The 17,632-nt window shown below is 38.1% G+C and overlaps 1 protein-coding gene across 1 annotated transcript in view; it reads right to left on the bottom strand.

The window, feature by feature from the left end:
- LOC143037148 (sorting nexin-32-like) overlaps positions 1–14,110 on the bottom strand; it is a 44,227-nt gene extending 30,117 nt beyond the window's left edge. The window contains exons 1-5 of the mRNA XM_076205266.1: positions 13,992–14,110; positions 9,968–10,118; positions 9,322–9,448; positions 8,783–8,882; positions 8,353–8,446 (exon numbers count right to left, since the gene is read on the bottom strand). Of these exons, the coding sequence (XP_076061381.1) occupies positions 8,353–8,446; positions 8,783–8,882; positions 9,322–9,448; positions 9,968–10,118; positions 13,992–14,041 (522 nt within the window). The 5' untranslated portion in view covers positions 14,042–14,110. The remainder of the gene's footprint in view (positions 1–8,352; positions 8,447–8,782; positions 8,883–9,321; positions 9,449–9,967; positions 10,119–13,991) is intronic.
- Positions 14,111–17,632: the final 3,522 nt, after the last annotated feature.

Below are 17,632 nucleotides of genomic sequence, written 5' to 3'. Positions count from 1 at the left end.
ACGCATCCTTGACGAAGTCCCACCTTTACCTCGAACCACTCACTCTCTCCATTTCCAATCCTGACACAAGCTCTACTACTCTCATAAAAACTCTTGATAGCTCCCAGAAGCTTTCCTCCTATCCCGTATATCTGCATAACCTTCCATAGTGCCTTTCTGTCTACCCTATCATAAGCCTTTTCCAGATCCATAAAAGCCCAAAAAACATCCTTCCCCTTTCCTATAGCTTTCTCACATATCTGTCTTACCACAAAGATCTGATCTACACAACCTCTACCTGTCCTAAATCCACACTGTTCCTCACCAATTACTCCTGTTCCTCTCAATCAAGATCCTCCCATAAGCCTTCCCAACTACATTTAACAAACTAATCCCTCTGAAACTACTACATTCACACTTGTCCCCTTTTCCCTTGTAAAGAGGAACTATACAGGCACTCCTCCAGTCCTCCGGCACTCTACCCTCTCTCCAGCAAACATTAAATAACCTCACCAGCCAGTCCACCATCACTGTACCTCCCTTTATCAGACATTCTGCATGGCATCCATCCAGACCAGGTGCCTTACCTGCTTTCATCATCTTAACAACTGCCTTCACCTCATCCTTCCTTATTTCTCCTCCATTCTCCTCACTCATCACTCTCATTTTCTTCGTATTTCCCACTGCAGCTATCTTTCCCTCCCTATCCTCCTTCACATTTAGCAACTCCCTAAAATATTCTGCCCATCTTCCCCTTACTGCCTTCTCTTCCATTATCATCTCTCCATCTACACCTTTTACCTTTTCTTCTCTACTTGATTTGCCTCCTCTTCCTCTCTTAATTTCTTTCCAAAACATCTTTTTATTACTTTCAAAATTTTCTGTCATACTCTTACCCCATTTCACATCTGCTCTCCTCTTTGCCTCCTTTACCTTTTGCTTTACTTCTCTTTTCTTTTCTTTGTACCTCTCATATGACTCCCTAGTCCTATTTCGTAACCAATCTGTGAAAGCTCGCTTCTTCTCTTCTACAACCTTCTTTGTTTCCTCATCCCACCATTAACTACCCTTTCTTCTATTCCCCCCTGTCCTTCTTGTTCCACACACCATCCTTGCACACTATGACTCCCTCCTTGAACCATCCCCATTCCTCCTCCACACCCAGCTTCACTCTATCCTTTACTCCCTCCCACTCCTCCTTCAGCTTCTTTTTGTACTCCTTCTCCTTTCCCTTTTCATTCAAAGAGTTCACTCTAAGAACCTCCCTACCTTTTGTCCCTTTCCTCTTTCTCCATCTATCCTCCACTCTCAACTTACCTTCCACCAAAAAATGATCTGATATTCTCCCACCCTCTCCCCTTAGCACATGTACATCCTTAACTCTTCCTATCATAATCCTATTTACCACTACATAATCCATTAGCGCTCTATCTACCACCCTTCCCTCCACCACCCTCTCCCATGTGTACTTATGCTTGACTTTCTTCCGAAACACTGTATTTGCTATCATCAACTCTCTTTCTAGACACATTTCCACCATCAACTCTCCACTACGATTCTTTCCTGGAACTCCACATTTCCCAACCACTCCATCGATTGGACCATTTCCTACCCTAGCATTAAGGTCTCCCAGTACTATTACATTTACATTTCTTCCTAAATCCTCTATGCACTCATTTAAATCTATCCAAAAGGCCTCCCTTTCTTCTACACTCTTCTCACTGCCAGGCCCTTATGCACTTACAAAGACCCACATCTCCTTCCCCAGTTTCACCTTCATCCACATTATCCTTGAGGAAACCTCCTTCCACTCCACTACCCGTTTACCTATCTCTTCACTTACTAGAATAGCCACCCCTTCCCTCCCTCGCCCTCTCTTCACTCCTGATAACCTCCCACTTACACTCACCCTTTCCTTTCAACTTAGTTTCACTCAAAGCCAACACATCCATCTTTCTTCTCACAAACATACTACCTATCTCTTCCCTTTTACTCTCATCTGTACCACATCCACGCACATTAAAAGACCCAAACCTTAGGGTGCTGGTCCGAAAACTCCCAGACCCTCTTATGCCTTCTCTTTTTTGTTTAGGAATGTCCCCTGTGGGGCTACAAGGAGAAGGATGCCTAGTCCCAATCCCCGTACCTTTCTTCTCACCTCTTACGATCCAAGTGGGAATACTTGGTGGCAGTATTCTTTTCCCCCACCACAGAAAAAGAATACTCAGAGAGATGGTACAGGACCGAAACAAGGGGTTGGGGGACAGCATAACGGAGGGACAGTCGTAGTATAAAAGTGTCATCATTTCTCTATGAACAGAGTTTTCCTCTATCATAGACAAAATGATGTGTGGCTCTGGTCTGTAGGGGTGCCCCATATAGACCCTAAAGTATCTACTGCATGCTACTTTGCCACAATAACAAGCAGCCAATACCCCAGACGGAATAGAAATAAGAATAAATAAACAAGTAAAAAAATATTATATTATATATATATATATATATATATATATATACATACATACATACACATACACACACACATTTCCCACACAGAGTGATAGATACTTGGAACGAATTAGACAAAGAAACAGTGTGTGCAAACACTATTCAAGATTTCAAGAAAAAACTTGATGCTGAGAGATACAAAGATGGATCACCACGAGCATAGCTCCCTTCCCGTATAATACAACTAGGTAAATACACACACACACACAAGAGTATATGTCAAACAAGCTTCTAAGAGTAAATCTAGTCAATAGACAAATGTTTCCTATTGAGTCTTCAATTATCCTTATCAAAGTAATTATGTCAAGATTGCTAACAAAGTATAACAATCTTGTTGAGGACAAATCCTTAACCTGAGCCTTCACCCATTAACAAACAAACATATCAACAAAATTGTGAGTGAAACATACAAACTACTGATGACCATAAGTGTCTCTTCACTGCATAGGTGAAAAGATGATGATGATGATAATAATAATAATAATAATAATAATAATAATAATTAATAATAATAATAACAACAACAATAATAATAATAACAATAACAATAACAATAATAACAACAATAATAATAATAATAATATATATATATATATTTATATATATACAGACGCTCCTCTACTTACGTTCATTCGTTTTACGTTTTTTCGATTTTACGTTTGAACTGACTAAAAAAAAAATTGTAAAAAAAAAAAAAAAAAAAAAAAAATTGAGTGAATTTTTTAGTTTAGCGCGCTCTCCGTAGTTCAAACAATACTTACACATGACGCTGCGTCCATTGTTTACATGGCACAAACAACAGACTGAACGCGCCTTGCCTCCTCCTCCTCCTCCTCCACCATCTTAATTTATGTTGCTTGAATTCAATTTATTTGAAATTAATGTTATTATTTTACAATGTTATGTGTATAATTAATGATTTAGGGGTGTTTTATAAGATACGGTAATAGAATTTACGGATGTATAGTACAGTAACAACTCACGTTCATTTTCAACTTACGTTCTGCCGTTCGGAACGTAACTAAAACGTAAGTTGAGGAGCGTCTGTATATATATACATACATACATATACCAAGGCTATTTCCCCCTTACAAGGGAGGTAGCCAAAAAGGAAAAGGCATAAAATCACCCATTCCATCCCTGAATACACTCCACACCCCTCCACCCTCCCTCTCATCTTGGCACCTCCCGGTCACATATTTGTCAATCACGTTAAAACCACTGTTGGAGTAGAAAAGACTGGAGACGGGGAATCTATATATTTTGATTGCAAACTGCAATCCTTTTCAGTAGATACAAATAAAAGTAATGAGTGCTACTTAAGTAGCACCCTTGACATGAGAAAGGGGAACATTGGGAGAGGTCTCTACTCTTGGCTCGCTCCATATGTGAGATCAGGAGGCAAATGTGTTTTTAATAGGCTGGTAATGAAAAGTCCTGAAATTATATTTGGGGACCATTGCCTCTTTGAAATGTTCATATTGGGCTGGTATTCAATTATAGTAGATTCTACCATTTTTCTCCTGAACTCATATCTGGATTTATAACTAAGCTCAGCTTTGTCCCAATCTAAACAATGTTTAAATTGCTTAACATGTTGGAACACAGCTGAGCTTTGTTGTTAAGCAATTTAAACATTGTTTAGATTGGGACAAAGCTGAGCTTAGTTATAAATCCAGATGGGAGTTCAGGAGAAAAATGGTAGAATCTACTATAATTGAATACCAGCCCAATATGAACATTTCAAAGGGGCAATGGTCCCCAAATATAATTTCAGGACTTTTTATCACCAGCCTATTAAAAACGCATTTGCCTCCTGACCTCACATACGGAGAGAGCTGAGAGTAGAGACCTCTCCCAATGTTCCCCTTTCTCATGTCAAGGGTGCTACTTAAGATTTGTATCTACTGAAAAGGATTGCAGTTTGCAATCGAAATATATAGATTCCCTGTCTTCAGTCTTTTCTACTCCAACAGTGGTTTTAACGTGATATACATATATATATGTTGTTGGCATCCTTCTGTCTTGGGAGACGATAGAGGTCGTGTTTTATATATATATATATATATATAGATATATATATATATATATATATATATATATATATATATACACACACACACATTTTTTTTCCCTCTCTTATAAGGGAAATAACCAAGTCAAATGGCATGCATCCGCTTCCATTCCACTCTCATCCACCAATCTTTCTTCTCTCTCATCTTAGCTCCTCATGGATGACGGGTCACCCCTGTATCCCCCCCACTGCCCTGGGTGAGAAGCAATGCAGTAAGACACAGAACATCCACAGCAAGGCCGCTTCACTTAATTGACAATCCCCCTCTCCATTCCCTCATGCAGGAAAAGAGAAGACAGGGAGAATTCCCTTTCAGCTATGTCATACTACCATTCACCAGTAACCATTCCTTACTCTCCCCCACCCCTTCCCTTCCTTGCATCACAGTATCATCTATACACAGCCATTCTCCACTTACCCCTATCTCCTGCCTTCTCCCTTCCTTGCTCAACAGACATTCCCCTCTTGCTCAATGCCCCTTTCACCCCATCCATCCATCTCATCCTTGGTCATCCCCTCAAGTTCACTCTATCCACCTCTGCCTTCCACACCTCTTTTACTAATCTTTCTTCACTCATTCTTTCCATGTGTCCAAACCATCCCAGTACTCTTTCATCAGCCCTATCTGCCATCTCCTTTTCCATCCCTGCTCTCTTCACCTCCTTGTTTCTCATTCTATCCAACTTTGTAACCCCTACCATACTTCTCTCAGATTTCATCTCAGACACATTTAAAATTTTCCTCTTTGCCTCTCCTAAATTCCAAGTCTCCTCTCCATACAGTGCAGTTGGCACAATCACCCCTTCATATGATCTCCTCTTTTCACCCATTCTAAAAAAAAAAAAAAAAAAAAAAAAAAAAAAAATATATATATATATACATATATATATGTATATATACATATATATGTATATATATATATACATACACATATACAGTATATGTATATACATATATATACATACATACATATATACATATATATATATATACATACATACATATATATATACATATATATATATATATATATATATATATATATACATACACAATATTAATAAAATTAATAATAAAAATCCCTATCTCAACCTAAATTAAGAATATGCAGCAGTGGTGTGGTCAGTATAAAGTAAAGGATATAATCAAAATTGAGAGAATACAAAGAGCAGTGACTAAACTGGTTCCCAGCCTTGCACATAATCACATAAGAGAAATTAAAAACACTGGACCTGCCATCAGTGAAGGGAAGAAGAGTAAATGGTGGCATAATCACAGTATTCATATAATTTAAGGTACATATACCAACAGTTTTTCCCCCCTTTAAAAGGGAGGCAGATAAAAAACAAAGGCATAAAATCCACTCCCACCCATTAAGGTAGTATACAAAATTGGCAAAGAGATCTTGTTTTCTAGGTAACATGAGACTGGTTGGAAAAAGTAAATAGTATGAATAACATTCTAGTACCTGACTTCAGGAGAGCCAATTTTGAAAAGCTGAGAAAATATTTGGGACAATTGGTCTCATGTGAGGCTTGCCCAGAGGACTGTGACAGAGTGGGGTGTGTGGTAAGCCCAGATGTAATTAATGCAGCACTGTACGAGGCAGAAACATGGAACATAAGAGAGAAGGAGTCTGTATGTGTTTGAGATGAAATGTCTGAGAAGTATGATAGGGGTTACTAGGCTAGATAGAGTGAGAAATGAGGAGGTGAGGAGGAGAACAGGGGTGGAAAGGGAACTGGGAGATAGGGTTGATGAAAGAGTATTAGGATGGTTTGGACACATGGAAAGAATGAGTGAAGAAAGATTAGTAAAAGAGGTATGGAAGGCAGAGGAGGAAGGAATGAATATGAGGGGGTGTCCTAGGATGAGATGGAGGGATGGGGTGAAAGGGGCATTACAAAAGAGAGGAATGTCTGTTGAGGAAGGATGGGAGAGGACAGAAGATAGGGGTGAATGGAGAAGGGTTGTGTATGGATGATGCTGTGATGCATGAGGGGGAGTGAGGAAGCATGCATGGGAAAAAAATTGATGCAGCCTGAAGGGATTTCTCCCTGTTTTCTCCTTTTCTGCATGAGGGGATGGAGAGGGGGGTTGCCGAATTTATGAAGCGGCCTTGCTGTGGATGTGCTGTGTCTTGTGACACTGCTTCTAACCCAGGGCAGTGGACAGGATGCAGGGATGACCCGTCATCCAGGAGGTGCCAAGAGAGGGAGGGAGGAGGGTGGAGGGGAGTGGAATATGTAGGGAATGGAATGGGTGGGAGTGGTTTCTATGCCTTTTTCTTTTTGGCTAACCCCCCTGTAAGGGGAAAAGCCTTTGGTATATGTATGTATGTAGGTGTCCAGATCAAGGTCAGGTCATACAGGGTGGTATGGAAAGCCTGGATGAGGTTACCCACAAGCATGAAGTCAACAACACAGCAATCTGGATGAAATGTACAGTAACCTAACTGCTTCAATTTTGAATGTGCAAAATAAATTTATTACCCTCAAAACAATAAGGTTGAATACTAGTACTCCCGAATGAAATAAAAAGAAGGGTTTACTAAATATATATATATATATATATATATATATATATATATATATATATATATATATATATCGACGCCTCGACCTGACTCGCCGTAATACGAAGATGAGCAACTACTGCAAGGAATGCGATAGATGGAACTGAGGGCGTTTTTTGGGACAGTCTTTTTTTTTTTTTATAAAATCAAAGCCCATGGCATAAGAGGAAATATGTTTGGATGGATTAGAGCATGGATCAGTAATAGAAAACAGCAGGTCACCATAAACAGTGTAAAATCCAAATGGGGTAGTGTTACTAGTGGAGTTCCCCTGGGCTCAGTTTTGGGTCCCTTATTGTTCATTATGTATTTAAATAACTTGGATAATGGGATCAGTAGTAATGTTAACAAGTTTGTAGATGGTGCTAAAATAAGAAGCCAAATTAGGTCAGGAGAAGATGCCATGATCATGCAGGAAGATCTTAACAAATTGTTCACATGGTCAATGAAATGGCAAATGGATTTCAATATCTCAAAGTAAAGTGTGTTAAACATAGGCTTACACAACCCAGAAAGCAGGTATACATTATATAACATCTTTGTAGTGAAAAATGGGTGCAAGAGTGACTTGGAAGTTCTAGTGAGTCCTGACCTTTAATCTAGAAAACAGTGCATTAGAACCAGGAATAGAGCTAACAGAGCATTAGGTTTCATTACTAGGACCATTACAAATAAAAGTGCAGAAGTAGTTATCAAACTGAATCTGGTGTTAGTTTGACACATCCTTGACTATGCAGTACAATTTTGGTCTCTGTCCTATAGAATGGATATCAATTTAAAAGGACAGGCTTAGGCATCTTAATTTATATTCTCTGGAAAAATGTAGTGCTGGGTAATCTATCAGAGGTGTTCAAGTGGATCAAGGACTTTAACAAGGGTAATGCCGTCAAGGTTATCATATTAAAACAAAAGGGCATGACTTGTAGTAATGGATTTGAATTGGACAAATCTAGATTTAAGAAGGAAATAGCCAAGAACGGGTTTACCAATACAGTGGTCAACAAATGAAATAGACTTAGTAATTATACAGTGAGTGTTGTAACTATCTGTTGTTTTAAGTAAAGATTAGACAATTTTATGTTTAGGGATGATAGGTGGTAATGGACATGGAACTGCCTCATGTAGGCCTTATGGTCTCTTGCAGTCTCCTTCATTCTTATGGTCTTATGTAAGTAAAAAAATCTAAATGATACAAGGAAACTAATAAACCTATTACCTTTGTACGAGGAGGGGGATCCTTATTTGTCAGAAAACTGTCAAGCTTTTCATCTTTGCCTAGTACAGGATGTGAGAGCAGGAGTTCAATGTATCTGTTAGATGCAAAAGCCTCTTATTAGCAAAACAATGAACTATATAATAATTTTAGGATATTCAAATGTTAAAAAATCAGCAAGTAGTAAGTGCCAATCATGTATGCATTAAAGAGAAAAATTATTCAGTGCCTCTATATCAATTAGTACATATATACATATACCAAAGGCTTTCCCCCCCTACACGGGGGGTAGCCAAAAAGAAAAAGGCATAGAAACCACTCCCACCCATTCCATTTCCTATATATTCCATTCCCCTCCACCTTCCTCCCTCCCTCTTATCTTGGCACCTGTAAAATGCCTCTTAGGATTAATGAAAATATTTATGATACTCACTTTTGTAGCTGTCTACAGTCTTTATGAAACTCATCTGCAATCAGTTTTCTTGAGTCTTTGCCCATCTGTTGCCTGGACTGCACTTCAGCTGTGTGAGGGTCTGAGGAAAAACAGAAACACATGGATAGTATCCATGATACAATACATTACCAGCTCCCACCTCAAAAATAAAAATTTACCTACCATTACACACTTCATACACTGAAAATGTATGTACAAAACAAAAACTATGTGGCTATAAAGTAATTACTTATAAAGGATCATTCCTATGCATCTGCTTTCACCTAAACTAGGGCATCCATAGAAGTGCACATACAGTATGCCACTACTCTACTGTGAAGGACAAATTATTCTCATGTATTTTTCACTCATACAATGAAATCATAACTACATACTTAACCTCTATTTCTCATGGACTTTCACTATCCACCATACATCATATCATCTATACATCCATAACCTTGTATATGTCCTCCAATTAAAAAAATCCCATTCAAGCAATCTCTTAAAAAAGTAAATAAAGTACAATAGCCATATACCGATAGCTGAGCGCTGAGGCAATGGTGGTATAATGATACCCTGAGAGGCACGGTTGGTGACGACACAGTGCTCAAGGTATTCAAAGTCTTCAAACTCTCTCTCCAGAAGTTGAATTGTTAACCCGTTCTGAAAAAAGTAAATAAATAAATATGTAATTGAAAATAGAATAAATAAATAATAATAAAATATAACTGGGGAATAAGGAGATATAATCCAAATTTATAACTTAACCTTATCCTATTTTATCTTTTTGTTTTCCTTTTTAAATTAGTCAAGTTCAGTTTTCTATTCAGCATTAAGTGCAATCACTTGATTTAATAGATATTCTAAATCTTTAACTTGGATTCCTGAACAGAACATAGGGAAACCAAGAAAAGAATTCTATACCTTATGACATCTCTAACAGCTTGAACAAGCAACATTCCTATACATAAAGTAACCATACTGTTCATACTTATAATCATAACATTCATGTACATTAACATCTACATCTTTAAAGTTCTGCATGACCACTAAGTGCCTCATCTTGAATTTCAATGAGCTAGCAAGGGTTTTTCTTGCCGTTTCTGAAATTAGAACTGGAAAACAATCATAGCATGACCAATAAATTTGAATCTTATTCTCAAAATCTCAAATATATCTTACCTGACAAACCTGAAGAGTAAACCTAACCGAATCTCCATCTTTATTGACACGGTCTGTGAAACGTACGGTAAAGTTAGGTGCAAAAGGCTCAGGGGGTTCTGGCGTTGATCCATTGGATGAAGCCCCTGAACCTGATCCTTCCTCTAACATCCTGCAAATATTACATAACTAAATATCAACAATTCAACTTAAACTATATGCATATCATACAACTCCTTACATCAGTGCAGCATTTCTCAACCTTTTCTCCCTTCCATAATCTTTAAAATAAATTGCATGTCTCAAGGAACCCCTACGAAGAAAAAAAAAAAAAAAAAAAAAAAAAAAAAACATACAGTATACCATATCCTTCTCATTTTATTTTCATCGTAATAATAGGTTAGATATGATGATGTCTATATTACATTATTACAATAACCAAGAATATGTTGTGAGTGTTTAATTATATCAAGTATGTGAAATTAAGTAAAAAATCAAAAGTACATTAGCTTATCTCATTTGTTCTCGTGGAACCCTTAGGGACCTTTTGCGGAACTTTAGGATTCCGGGGAACAATGGTTGAGAAATCCTGCATTAGTGGTCCTCAACCTGGGGGCCATGACAAGAATTTTGGAAGGGGAATGGCCTGCTCTTACAAATGATACATTTCTATATAATCAGAGGAATCTGAAGGAAAAAAAATCTATCATTCGACCTTTGCAGAAGATAACTATGATTGTCATAATAACAATAATAATAATATAATAAGTTTATTTGGCAATTAATTAATATACATGAAGTGCAGATAATGACAAGAACACATAGTTCGAAATAACAATTACAATTGCCAAGGATAACACAAAAAAGCTTGTAAGCTTATTTCCATTGTAGTCCTCAACTTTGTAATAAAGCAAAGGGTTTCTCTTCATCAACATTTTATAATTATTATTTTTTTCTTTTTACCTTTTTTGGCAAGGTGGGATGTGGGAGAAAAATTAAGGGGATCCACACAAATGTTAAGGATTCATGATGGGGAGACTGCAGTGAAAAAGATTGAGAACCACTTCCCTATATCACATAATTAAAACACTCCTTAAAATATCCAGAGATCTAGAGCCTTAAAGGAGGACTGGGAAGACAAAAATAATAACTACAAGAATAAACTTTTTTTATCAAATGGGTGACCAGGATAAAAACTGAGCCCCTATCCCCTATATTTATTGTGTCGCATGTGTCATACTCCTCGCAGCACAGGTAATGGGTTCACACCATTCCTATAGTTTAGAGATTGCTACTACATACACAAACAAGCAAGTCTAGCATTGTCAAATAGTAGCTGGTGTTCATTATGAACACAGTCAACCACTAATGGATGGTAAATTGCTACAGGAAGAATCACCTAATTGTGTATATCTATAATTTGTATTTATAACCTCATTCATGAACTGATAAAAGGTCTTTTAAGGTGTCTTGGGTCAGTCTCTGGTACCTTGAGGCTGGGTCTTCAGCAAGAGATTACTTGGACAGTGCTCATCACAAATTTCACTTTGCCCTACACTTCTCTCTGATTCCCAGGAGTAACTGTCTGATACCTGCCCCAACATTCCCAAATGCGCATATGTAGGGCAAAGGTGACAGTTTCAGTCACAGATGTATGCCTCCTGGTGTAGGCTCCTTGCCACCTTCTCCCTAAATTTACTGGTCTTCTAATCACAATCAAGCATAACAGCAGTGTCAGCACAAAATCAGCTTGGCTTCAGACGTCACATGTAACATAGGTGGTAATATACTATTTCTTCTCTAAAGGATCTGTGGACCAACTTGGAAGACATTTCTAAATTCCATGGATAGCAGTGTAAACCAAAACAACACCTATGATTAATCCAATTTTTTTTCTTAACATATACCCAATCTTCAGTAAAAACTGGCAATATTTTTTCTCCCACACAGGATATTTGAAAATTCAGGAAATGTCACTAAATAAACATAAGAACTATAAACAAGTGAAAACTCAATTAAATCCTGAATTATTTTTTATATGGCTTCAATAATTCACTTAAGTTGAGCATGTCAGTACATCTGGTATCAGTTGAATACATAATTCTTCCATGGCTTCTGTTATGAAGGAGGCTTGTGCATACATGTCAGTAACATGCCAGACTGTCAATACACAAAATATTTACAAAAGACAAATTAACAAACATAAACAAGTATATGTAGTCATGATATTACAATCCTGGTCAGTACTGTATTATTTGTCTTGTCATTTCCATTGTGTAGCTAACCAGCACATGCTAATAAGATAGCTAACATGTAGAAGCACTTGTGAGACCTTGCATTTCCAACATGGTGTGGGCCAACCCAGCATAAAGAGGTCACAGGAGCACGGATTTTGCTATGGTTATGACTACTGCAAGTCTGTATCACATTGGTGCATCTATATGTTACTTGCAAGGTGAACAAGCATGGGTTATCCCAGATTTAATGTGTCAAATCTCTTCACACTATATATTATTTATTACTTTAGACATGGAGAGGGGGGGTTGCTGAATTTATGAAGCGGCCTTGCTGTGGACGTGCTGTGTCTTGCGACACTGCTTCTGACCCAGGGTAGTGTACAGGATGCAGGGATGACCCATCATCCAGGAGGTGCCAAGATAAGAATGGGGGGAGGAGGGTGGAGGGGAGTGGAATACATAGGAAATAGAATGAGTCAGAGTGGTTTTTATGCCTTTTTCTTTTTGGCTACCCCCTGTGTAGGGGGAAAAAGCCTTTGGTATATGTATGTATGTACTTTAGACACAAAGATGAGAAAGCCTAGTACATTTGACATGATCACTGTGCTGTGTCTTGTGACACAGCTTCTGACCCAGGGCAGTGGGCGAGATACAGAGATGACCCTTCATCCAGGAGGAGCCAAGATAAGAGGGAGGGGGTGTGAATGGGAGTGGAGTATGTAGGGATGGAATAGGTGGGAGTTGATTTTATTTCCTTGTTTTTTGGCTACCTCCCTTGTAAGGGGGGGGAAAAAGCCTTTGGAATATATATGTGGAATGCAACCAGTATGCAAATGATACCCATGATCAGTGCAATTATTGCATCGACTGCTAACACATAAGAGGTGTACCCTAATATTCTCATCGTATGCTAAAGAAAATGTTACATTCTTCCCTTCCCTTATTTTCATCCCTTCAGGATTGTGATACATTGAAGTGTGACCCCTCTTAGATATAGCAACATTACCTATGGTCTATAACACTAGGAAGTAAAATTGAAAGGCTTCGCTCTCTCTTTCAAGCAGTTGGAAGCTCCTAGACCCCTTGGTTCTGGAAAGAGTTGAAGTAGCTCTTCCAAGTAGTGGTTACATGGCAGAAGCTCCTGGCAGGCCCCACCCCCCAATGATTTCTCAATTTTAATACGAACTAAAGTGAAGATTAAGACCTAGAGGTCTTGTGATGGTGATTTTCAATGGTAGTATCATTATAAACAAGATTTCTACTTCCTCCACCCTCTCACTTAACTATGGTGACCCTCAACAGAACTATGACTACCTATTTCAAGTTTGGGGAGATCTATCACAAACCACTTGAAAGGTACCACCTTTGTTATAATAATTACAACTACCCCTACTGATTACTTCTGACCTTGTTACTTATCTAGCTATTGTATCTTCACCTCAGAATTCCTAAAATTACACACAAATTAGCCGCTGGTCGAACACCTATCTAGTATCTTGCCTAGGCTAATGACTTCTGAATTCGAAACACAAAACTTCCTTCACACTCACTTCACTGTTTACAAATTTTCACTATAACTGCTTCAAGTTTATCATATTGGGACAGGGCTATTAAAGTATTGCGTTGCTAGTTTCTCCCATAGCCCGATATGCAACCTCATTTTTAGTTGAGAAAACAAATACAACAATATTTAAATCCCGCATACTTTTGTGATACGCCCCCAATGGCAATGCTCAGTTTACGTCAAACTTATATTCACTTTGCACTAACTTACAACACAGATTAACAACGTTACTTTTGTATATTACCTCTTTGCACTCTCTGTATAAAGACCTGATTCCTGTGTTGTAATTTTCATAGACTCTGTTTGTTTTGCGACTATAACTGAACTAAGGGTGTATAGCACACAAACTAGCGGTTTGTTTAATACATGTAAACAAATGTTGACAATCAGCTGAGACCTACGATATTTTTGATGGATAACAATTCATGTTTTTTTTCTCAAATGTAACTTTAATTTTTTAAATAATCACAGTACCTTGTCTTATTAGAGATGCAAAAATAGATCTATGGTGCTAATACCTGTGCTGTGGCTTCAGCCCAACTAATGAATATGCGATAGCTATCCTATCGTGACGCCCATTGTAAGATAATACAATGATTAGAGGTTCCCGACATTTTCCAATGCATTGTACTTACAGAGATAAAAGATTGTGTTTTACGTGTGACAGATTATATGGACGTTATTGATTTATCTTTTATAAAACAAAACAATGAGGTTACAATGTTCTTTGGAAAAAAAAGGACCGAATAGGCTACAATTCGTTTTGAAAATCCTAGATGTTATGATTTGGTGATAGTTATAAAATAAGAATTGAAACTTAAAAAATACAAACTGTTGTTGCATTACATGGCAACATAGAATCAGTCATTCAGTCCAATTTCGAAGAGTCATAAGACAGCACAATTCTTCATCACGCCACTATTGAAAACTTCTCTAATATTTATTTTGACTAATTTTCATTCTCCACGCTTCCCATCTTGCAGCATCTAGTCAATAACTCACTCCATATGTCATATCCGTCCTTTTGACAACCTTTGATGTTCCCTGCCCAGTTTTATTTCCATTCCGGTGTTCTGTAGCGTGAGGTCTACCTCCCGTTTCGACCATAGCGTGCGGTCTACCGCAGCATCAAACTATAATATTGTATGTGTATACATATTTATTTAAACCTTAGATAATAATTCATATATCTATATACTATTTATATTTATATTAGAGGCAAAAGGGTAAAGATAAACACGTTATCAAATACAATACATACATTTATTTTAGCGATAAACACTTCGTATATCTTCTAGGCATGACACGAATATTTATATATCTATATACTATTTATATTTATATTAAAGGCAGAAAGGTAAAAATAAACACGCTATCAAATACAATAAATACATTTATTTTAGCGATAAACAATTCGTATATCCTCTAGAAATGACACGAATAGATAATTAGAATTTTTTTCTCATTTTCCAGCAAAAACTATCAAGATGTGACAGGAACAGCTGACTAACCTCGCATATTCTTGAGAATCATCGTTTTAGCATACAACCACGATCGCTCAATTGCCAAGTGTTTGCTCCTGTCGCTGGTAATTCACTGTTGAATTCTGGTAACCTATGGCATTTAGAGAAAATTAGGACCCGTGTATGACAACCAAAGGCAAGAATGGAGAATAAGACATAACTTGGAAGTTCGAGAACAAACAAAACAACCCCATGTTAAAAATGTAATAAGACTGAAAAGATTGAAATGGGCAGGGCATGTCACAAGGATGCAAGAAGATAGATGGCCAAAGAAAGTGCTCAATAGTGGAGTGCACGGAAGACGACCACTTGGACGACCTAGAAAAGACTGGAGGAGATGCGTTGAAGAAGATGTGCGGATATGCAGAATAGAACCAAGAGAATGGAAGGAGGTGGCACAAGACAGAAAGACATGGCGAGACATTTCAAAAGCGGTTATGGATCACCAAGTGGCCTGAAGACCAGTGGAGTAAGAGTAAGTATGGCATTTAGATTACTATAAGCTGGCCTCTCATCTGAATATATCACCGAACCATTTGCACATTTCCTTTCAATAATATGGAGTGTTTCGATCACGCCGTTCCACCCAAAAGCACCGACAGTCTGAGACCAAAAACCCAAGGCCCGTCAATTCTACGCCCATGGTTTCTGTTTTTTTTTTTTTCTGCATCATTGTCTTCGGAGAGAGGAATGTTGTCTCCATTCAGCATCCTTCCTCGGTTGTACTTCCGTCAACCAGCAAATCTTGCCTTGTCAATTTGGATGTTGTTATCGTTTGTTCCGACCATCTTCTCTTTTCGTTCGTGAGAAATAATGGCTCAAACTGCAGTGCAATTTATTGTTCATGTCTGTATATAATGGAAAATTTAATTTCCTTTATGAACAGAACGTGTAGTTTGACACCCCTTTCGAGAACAACGTAATGCAGGCTTGAATTTTCCTCCTCTGTTACGCTTCCGTTTTTCCTCCATGACAGAACCTCATTTATGCTTTTTGAACTATATCTCTTAAAAAAACGACTACTGTTTCCTCTGTCAGGATAACTCTTCTATAAAACTCCTTCAGCAAGATTTTGAAGTACCCTGGAGCAGGGGCGCCCACAGACTTTCTTGTGGTGGACGCACAAGGCACGTGCACGACTCACACAAACATACACACTCCGCTGACAGGATCGACAAAATTACATATACCACGCGATACAGCACATGTGAATACGTACCACTCGAACCATGACACGTGCATACATTTCACTTGGTGTTCAGACACACAAGCGGAAATCCTGTCGCTAAACAACTCTGCAACTCTACCAGTCTCTATGACACATGAAACCACACAATGTCACATTTTTCGTTTGCGTTTTCTTCTGTTGATAATTTATATACTACATAGATCCACATGTATTCTAGTGCATACATAATTTTAACACTGATGCTTTACCACGTTTCTAATGTATGTAAAACATCTACATTTTTCATTGAAAGTTGAGGGTTGTAGAAGGGAAAAATGTTTGAATAGGGGACCTTGTATGCTTGTAATGTCCAAACTGGACGCACGTGCGTCCGGTGCGTCCGCCTGCGGGCGCCTCTGCCCTGAAGTTCTGAATTATTTGTTAACTGGTTCAGGCAGAGGAGGATTTTGATTTAGGAGCTTCATTTAATTCTTTTTATATGGGGAGGTCACGTGTTTAGAAAATGTGAGAAATATATAAATATCCATGTTTGACCTCATCTGACCTGATGGCCACGTGAGAGGAGGGGCACGGTGGACCTCCGCGCTGCACCAGGGTAGACGACTTATTGAGGTAGACCTCATGCTATAGTAGCGCCTCCATTCCTTTATCGTCTCCACAATACCTCTCACTTCAGACTGCTCTCTTACTCAACATTCCCTCTTCTTCGTCTCTCAGCACAACATTGATCTCTCCGGTCCCTCTGAACACTCCGTAGCCTCGCCTCCATTAGGTTGTAGATCGTAGCTGGGTTTATACACACATTATAAAGTCTGCAATTCAGGTGGAGAATCTCTCACGATGTTCCTGTATAACCAAACCTTTTCAACCAGCTGTGAAGATTATAGCTGGGTTAATACATTCATAAAGTCTGCAATTCAGGTTGAGAATCTCTCATGATGTTCTTGTATTAACCAAACTTTTTCAACCAGTTGTGTAGATTGTAGCTGGGTTTATACACACATTATAAAGTGCAATTCAGGTGGAGAATCTCTCATGATGTTCTTGTACTAACCAAACTTTTTCAACCATTTGTGATACTCATTTAATATAGTTTCTACTGTCTTTATTGATTTTTACATTCTGAATTGAATAATTATATAGATTAAAATATCAACCAGTTGTGATACTAAT

Source organism: Oratosquilla oratoria, chromosome 21 (genome assembly GCF_046742065.1).
Source record: "Oratosquilla oratoria isolate Oo_2021 chromosome 21, ASM4674206v1, whole genome shotgun sequence".
Taxonomy (NCBI): Eukaryota; Metazoa; Arthropoda; class Malacostraca; order Stomatopoda; family Squillidae; genus Oratosquilla; species Oratosquilla oratoria.
The sequence above is the reverse complement of the archived record's forward strand: the minus strand, read 5'-3'. Positions and strand labels throughout refer to the sequence as shown.